Raw genomic sequence first — 7,129 nt, 5'->3', positions numbered from 1 at the left:
TGAATTCAGACTTGTTCACTATTCCAAGGGATAATCTCATCAGAAAAATCAGAACAGTTAGTTCTTTCTGGAGAAAACCAAAGGCCTATATCAATTATATTTAGAATGAAATGAACATAATATTCTATAGATTATTAAGAACATACAGAATTCAAAACAAACACTTCCCCAGGACAGATGTTCAACAACAATTTAGCAAATATCAACGAAAACATTGACAGATAATAACGGTGACAGACTGAAGAAGTACCCTGGCCGAGAGTCCAGATGAGCTGTCCTGTCCATACTGCTGGTGCCCACATCAGCTGTGTTTTTTCTCTTTCAGGTAGCTGAAAAGCATCTCCAGGCCTCCCTCCACCAGCTCTGGCAGAGGCTTGGACAAAGGGTTATGGGAAATGTGTAGCCCTTTGTCCATCGGATTCCAAGCAATCCTGGCCAGTCTACACAGCAGGTAGAGTTCGTCTGGGAGGGTCTGGATGTCATTGTTGTTTAAGTTCAATAGCTCCAGGCTTGTCACACGGCAGAGCGACCGCGGGAAAGAACGGATGTTGTTGCTCTCTGCGATGAAGATCTGCAGGCTGGCCAGGCACTGGATACTCTCGGCGATATTTTCCAGGCGATTCGAGCCCACATGCAAAAAATCTAGCTCCTTCAAGGAAAACACACAGATAGGGATATGAGCAAAATAGTTGTTGCTGAGGTTTAGCTTCCTCAGTTTGGAGAGGTCCGCAAAGCTGGGAGGGAGCTGGGACAGGCAATTGTGTGACAGGCTGAGGACTTCCAGATTTCTGCACAGGCTCAGCTCAGTGGGCACCTCAGTCAGGCGGTTCATATTGACAAACAGGACCTTGAGGCCGTGGAGGAGGCTAATTTCTCGAGGCAGACTTTTCAGATGGTTGCCGCACAAGTTCAGGACCACAATCCTCGTCAGTCTCCCCACCTCCGGAGGGAGCACTCGAAGCTGGTTGTGGGACAGATTGAGTTTCTGGACCTCGGACAAGCCCCACAGAAAGTCTGGGATGTCCGTCATTCCTTTAGTGACCAAGCTAAAGCTGACATGGCACATGCCCCGCTTCAGCAGAGACCGTGGGTCTTTTCCAGAGAGTAGGGTGTCATCCCATGGAGAAAACTTCTGTCTCCTCCCGGGGAGCAGCCTCCCCTTGGGATCTCTGTCCTTAGAGTTGGTCCTTGACTGCCTGGCCCCCATACTGGTTCCTTTCCACTCTCCTCTGCCTCCTCCAAGGCTGGGCTTTTGTCCTTCCCCGGCTGCAGAAAGCCAGGCTGTTGCAGCCAGCAGGGTGTGTGAAGGTGCGGACAGAGTCGTGTCCAGGAGGTTCCAGTGTGGAGGTGGAGAAAGTTGACCGGAAAGTCTCGACCAGGCCTTGCAGATGCCGAAGAAGGAACCCTGGGTGGCTGCCGGATCTGTGCTTGTCCCCGGGGGTGAGTTTAGGTGGTTTCTCTCTGATCAGTCGGGCTGTAATGATATACTTGTCCCTGAGGCTGCTGAACAGAACTGCTCGATTCCCTCTGAATGGCACAAGGCAGCTGTCACTGTCATTCTGCCTGAGTTTTATTGACCTGGTATGTGCAAACAGGTCACAGGGAGGCTGCATATAACTTTACCCTCTCAGCTTCTCTTGGGTATCACAGTGGAGCAGAGTGATCAGCAAGCCCATCTCTAAAAAGAAGCAAAGGGGACGAATAAAGCAGAGCACATTAGCCCTAGCCTGCAGGTCGTGGGGACTCATCTTAACAACTGTAGAGTGAAACCAGGCTAAACACCAGTGACAGAATCATGCTTTTAAAGCTAAAGATCTGGGGATATTATCTCTGCCCAAACTATGATGAATTCTAAATTTGTGAAAAAGTAACCAAAGTAGCCTGGTCACATGGACTCCTCCAGTCCAAAGGGTTTTGCACTGTGAATGTCAGAGGTGATGTAGTGAGGAGGGAGTGAAGGGGGATTTGGGCCCCTCATCCCCATTTCAACTCTGGGGTCATTTGTTTTACAGTGGATTTTGGTGTTTGGTAAGGTGTGCTTTAAATGTCCAAATAGCCACTTGAGTGGCCCACCTTAGGAAGGTAACCATGGGACACCACTATCCTACCAGGATAGTATAAGGAGGCCTCCCTAGCTAAACTCCACCCACTTTCTTCCTTTCTTTCTTGAATTAAAATCAGTGACATTATATCCTATACGCAGAGTTAAACTTTGATGTTACAGGCCAAACTACGTCTCCTCAGATTTCATATGAGGGTCTTGAAAAAGTTCATTGAAAATGCCTATTATGAAATAACTATGCATGGATCTAAAATTTTGCACCAAAGTAAACCATACTTGAATTTTTTGATGTCCCTTGTGTGTTGAAGTACTAACTCTCACTTCCCCACAATGTGACTGTGTTTGGAGATAGGGCCATACGTGAAGACTCAGGAAGGGGAGAGCAATCAGCAAGCCAAGAAGAGAGGCCTTAGAAGAAACCAACACCTGGATCTCAGGCTTTCAGCCTCCAAAACTGGGAGAAAGATTTCTGTTGCTTGAGCAGCCCAGTCTGGGGCTGCCTTATGGCAGGCCTGGGAAACTGCTACCAAGGGGAAGCAGATGCATCAGCAAAAGCAAAGAATCCTAAAGATAGGCAGTGACTAAGGGGAGACAGGTTGGCAGAGGGATGACCTGTGTCTGAGAAAAGGGCTTGTAGTCCTTTGACTGGAACGTCTGTGGCTTTCCCTGGCAGTAGACCTGTTGGGACACAGCCTGGACATAGCAGTTGTGTGTCCCAGAGTGTGTGCTGCTCTTGACCTCACAGGGCTGTCATCCCCAAGCCAGGAGCTCCAGCTTGACCCTGTTGGGATGCTGCCCAGATGTCTACAAACTCACCTCCAAAAAGTACCTGGGTGGGAGGAGCCACAGGAGGTGAAAAGCAATGGGGAGTCACTGTTCTCTCGACTTGGCACTGGAAAGCCATCTGACCCCTTTCAACTGAGTAAACCCCAGGGACTCTTGGACAAACGTAAAGACTGGATATTCTTTAAATGGGCCACTTGAGTACCCCAGTGACTAATTGGAAAAAAGAAATGTAGTGTGACTGCATTTGTACCCTTAAGTTTTTGGAGTAGTCCATGCTTTACGGACATAAATTTCATGTGACAATACAGTTCTGCTGCTGAAAAACCAAAAGCTGTTAGTTATGCTTCCTGTTTCCTTCCACAAGCATGACAAATGATGCTGGTACCTGAAACGGGGAGAATAGCAGGAGCAGGACAGTGCGAGAAAGAATCGACAGCTCTCTATGTAGTGATTATTCATGTGACAATACAGTTCTGCTGCTGAAAAACCAAAAGCTGTTAGTTATGCTTCCTGTTTCCTTCCACAAGCATGACAAATGATGCTGGTACCTGAAACGGGGAGAATAGCAGGAGCAGGACAGTGCGAGAAAGAATCGACAGCTCTCTTTGTAGTGATTATCTCTTTTCCTCTTAATACATTTTTCCCAATACATACTTTTTGAGTGCTTATCATCAGTCAACATTTATTAAATGTTCACTTTGTGAAACTCATCATAGTAGACACTTTATGTGTAGGATGGGTATTGAAATTCTCTGCATTTTCAGATAAGAAAGTGACAATAGAGAGAGGTCAAGTTATTTATGAAAAAAATCAATTCGTTTGCTCAAGGTCAACTAATAAGTTGGGCTTCACAGCCCAGACTGGAATCCGTAAGAATCTTTTCTTTCATGAGTGTGAGAGAGCATGCTGGAGTGCCTGCAGCGTGGGGAATAGCAGGAGCCAGGGTGATTTGAGAAATAGTCAACAGCTGTAGAGAGACAGTAACTATGGCTGCAGTTTGGCTCCTTGTTTTCAAGGGGTAGTGCTGGAAGAAACACAGGTGAAACTAAAAGTGACTGTAACTGCATACAAAGAAATAGCTACATCATTAAGCATTGACCCTTCTTACTTTATCCCAATACAATGAGGAAAAGCAAAGTTAAAATACCATTCCCGAAAACTTTAAGAGTAATGGATTTAATCCCATCTGAAAGTAGTTCAGATTTTCTCTAGCAAGGTTCTCATGTGTCAAGTGGACGATTAGGTGAACAGCTGGCTTGATTTCTTCTGATGTATTTTGTAATGTGAATACTGAACACTTAGTTAATCATGACTGTCACCTCAGAACATAGTTTACCCAGAAGACATTCCTCATCTCTGAGTCTCAGTGTCCTCATCTACAAAATGGGTTTTGGAGGAGACAGTTGCCCAGAGCCCCTTCCCACTCTGCCAGTTTGATTCTCACCACTCATGAAGCTACTCGAGAGGAAGTGGAAGTCATTCTTAACCTTTTATCAAGTGGAACTTTGCACACTCGAAGACAGCCTTCAGTTTGGTCATCTGGGAAATAAAGAGTAACAGGGAGTGTTGCTGGCTCTTGAGGATTCTCTGTGTAGAACACACATTTGACTTTTGCCGAAAGAGAAATTCAGGGCTCTCTAATTGGATTTCAGTTTGCAGTAAGTCTCAGAACTAAGTGTTGTTCTGGAAATTCCAGGATGTGGTAAGTAATGTAATTGTCTTTAACAACTAGGGAAGCTACAGAATAATCAAAGTGTATTTAGCATGCATACCGTGTTTCTTACATTTCTGCGTATTTCAATTGATTATTGTTTAAGCATAGGAAAATCAACATTGATCATGTCTTTAATTCCAAGTAAAATAAAACCAAAGTGATGAGAGCATAAAATAGTAGATTGTAAAAATATCTGAAGCTATTCCTAAATTCATGCTAATGGAATAACTATTAAAAATAATTCTTTTTCTTCTCACCATAGCTTTTCAGTTATTTCTATACACAATGTGTGTTAATTTGAGAAGACAAAAAGAGATGTGTATGTTTAAAATAGTTTATTAAAATAAGCTTTTTACTGATTAAAAATTTTAAGTAGAAAATACAGTAAAGTATGAAGAGAGATAATCTGATTAATATTTTTGCATATGTAAATCTAGATCTTTTATACATATCTGCTTCAATCTGTTTTCTTTTATTAAAAAAAAGTTTTTGAATCTGTCTTAGCCTGGATTTCCTCAAAAGCAGAAAGCAGAGCTTGAGACAAAAGCTTATGTGGCTAATGTTTTATTGAGGAGCAGAATCCCAGGCTAGAGTGAAACAGGAGGAGAGCAAACTAGTGACGCATTCTGAACTGCTGCACCTTTGCATCAAACACAGCCTGTTGCGAGGGTTGGCAGACATCTGCAGAAACGTTCCATTGAACCACTGTGTCTCAGACAGCCCATGGCTAAGCATATAAAAAATGCACGTAATGGTAAAATTCAGAGTACATAACACAATCCCCTAATGCATAGTTATTAATGGTCTGTGACCCATAATACAGTGATAGTACATAGTAGGAACTCATAAATGATAGCCATCTAACAAACAGTAGCTTTATTCCCTACTCACACTTACACATCGGTCTAGAGTCATTCAATGAACATTCTCCACGTGTTTGATTTTCATTTGTCCTTGCTCATGAACTTCACACTTTCTTGAAGACCAATTAAACTTGTAACTATTAAGCATCCCTCATTTATCTTCCACTCATATTTATAGAGTATTTATTTAGTGCCAGGAGCTACTTTAAATACGTATATGCTCTATCTGATACTCATAAGATGTGTGTGCTTTGCATTATTAGCCTCAAGTTAAATAGGAGGAAGTAAAACTTTGGTGTGGTTAAATGACTCTGCAAGTTACAAACTAGAAGGTTTCAGTGTCGGGATCAACACCCAGATCTTCTGATTCTGGCTTCTCTTTCTCCCATATGAATGTCTGCCTTCCTCTGTACAGTTTTTTGTTTGTAAGAAAACTGTTTTTATTCTGATTAGAGCATGTCACAACCTTCTAACACGTAGCCACTACAGCCAAAGGTAGAATAGACTGATGGTTAATGTCAAAAGTTCTGGTTGCCTGACTGCCTTGAGTTCTGACCCTAGGTCTATTACTTGAAGACCATATGACTGTGGATAAGCTACTTAGATTCTCTGTGTTTTACTTCCTCATATATAAAATGGAAATAACAATAGTACCTAAACTACATGATTACTGTGAGAATTAAATGCTCTGTTCAGGAAATGCATAGAGCATGGGTCTATCTATACAAACATACCTGACAGAACACAGAGAGATAGTCAATGCCATGTTGCCTTTGAGGATTCTAAGGCTGAGCCCCTTCACCACACGGGGCGAGGTGGTCCCTTTCCTATCCTGAAACCTTCCTCTTTGCCATGCTATACTCCAGTCAGCTCTTCCCAGACATGACTTTCTAGACTGTGGGAAATTTACAGCAGTTTCTCAGGGAGATCTGAATGATACTGCTTTTCTTCTGTAAGCCAGATTCCTCTTCTGAAATTGTTATCTTCACTTTATGTACTATCTCACTCTGTTTATTCAGCTGCATATGCTGTCACCTCAGACATCAAGCACCTCATCTCTCTTGGGGTCCTGAAACAATTTCGAGGACACAGTATGTGTTCAGTAAATACTCAAATGAACTATTTGGGCCCTGATGGGAGTTTGATGTGAGAAAATTACAAAGCAGAGGCACTTGGCTACCTTAGTTGCTTTTCATTGCCCTCTGTTACTAAATTTTAGCACTCTTCTGCTTAAGGATCTCTGGGGAAGACTGGATCCACGTTCTATATATGTGGGCTGATCACAGGGTCTCTGACTTCACATTGATCACAGTGGCTCATTGAGCAGCCACCTCGTCAAACAGGCTCAGTCTATTTCATCTTCCAGAGGAGGTCCTTACACCTTCTCAGGGAAGACCTGGCTCTAGTCAGATGAATATGCTCAGTTCCTCTATAATATCCTCCTCTATAAATAGGGATAGTTATGCTTCCTCCTCTGAGGCCTGTGGTGAAAATTAAATGGAATGGCATGGTTCCCACCACCATGTTAGCAGTCGCTGGGACCCACCATACAATGATGGCCAGATTATTTCACAAGTCACTTCCTATCCACCCACTGCTAATGACTTTCTTTTTTTTTTATTTTTTTTTATTTTATTATCATCATAATCTTCTTTCTATTACACTAGATTACATATAACTTTACATTGACTTCCATTGCTTTTT

The 7,129-nt window shown here is 42.9% G+C and overlaps 1 protein-coding gene across 1 annotated transcript; it reads right to left on the bottom strand.

Moving 5' to 3' along the window:
* Positions 1-301: 301 nt before the first annotated feature.
* LRRC30 (leucine rich repeat containing 30) lies at positions 302-1,207 on the bottom strand. The gene has a single exon (XM_006164006.1). The coding sequence runs from the start codon at positions 1,205-1,207 to the stop codon at positions 302-304; it is 906 nt and encodes a 301-aa protein (XP_006164068.1).
* Positions 1,208-7,129: the final 5,922 nt, after the last annotated feature.

This window comes from Tupaia chinensis, unplaced genomic scaffold, assembly GCF_000334495.1.
Source record: "Tupaia chinensis unplaced genomic scaffold, TupChi_1.0 Scaffold143584_1, whole genome shotgun sequence".
Taxonomy (NCBI): Eukaryota; Metazoa; Chordata; class Mammalia; order Scandentia; family Tupaiidae; genus Tupaia; species Tupaia belangeri.
This window is presented reverse-complemented; position numbering and strand designations above follow the sequence as displayed.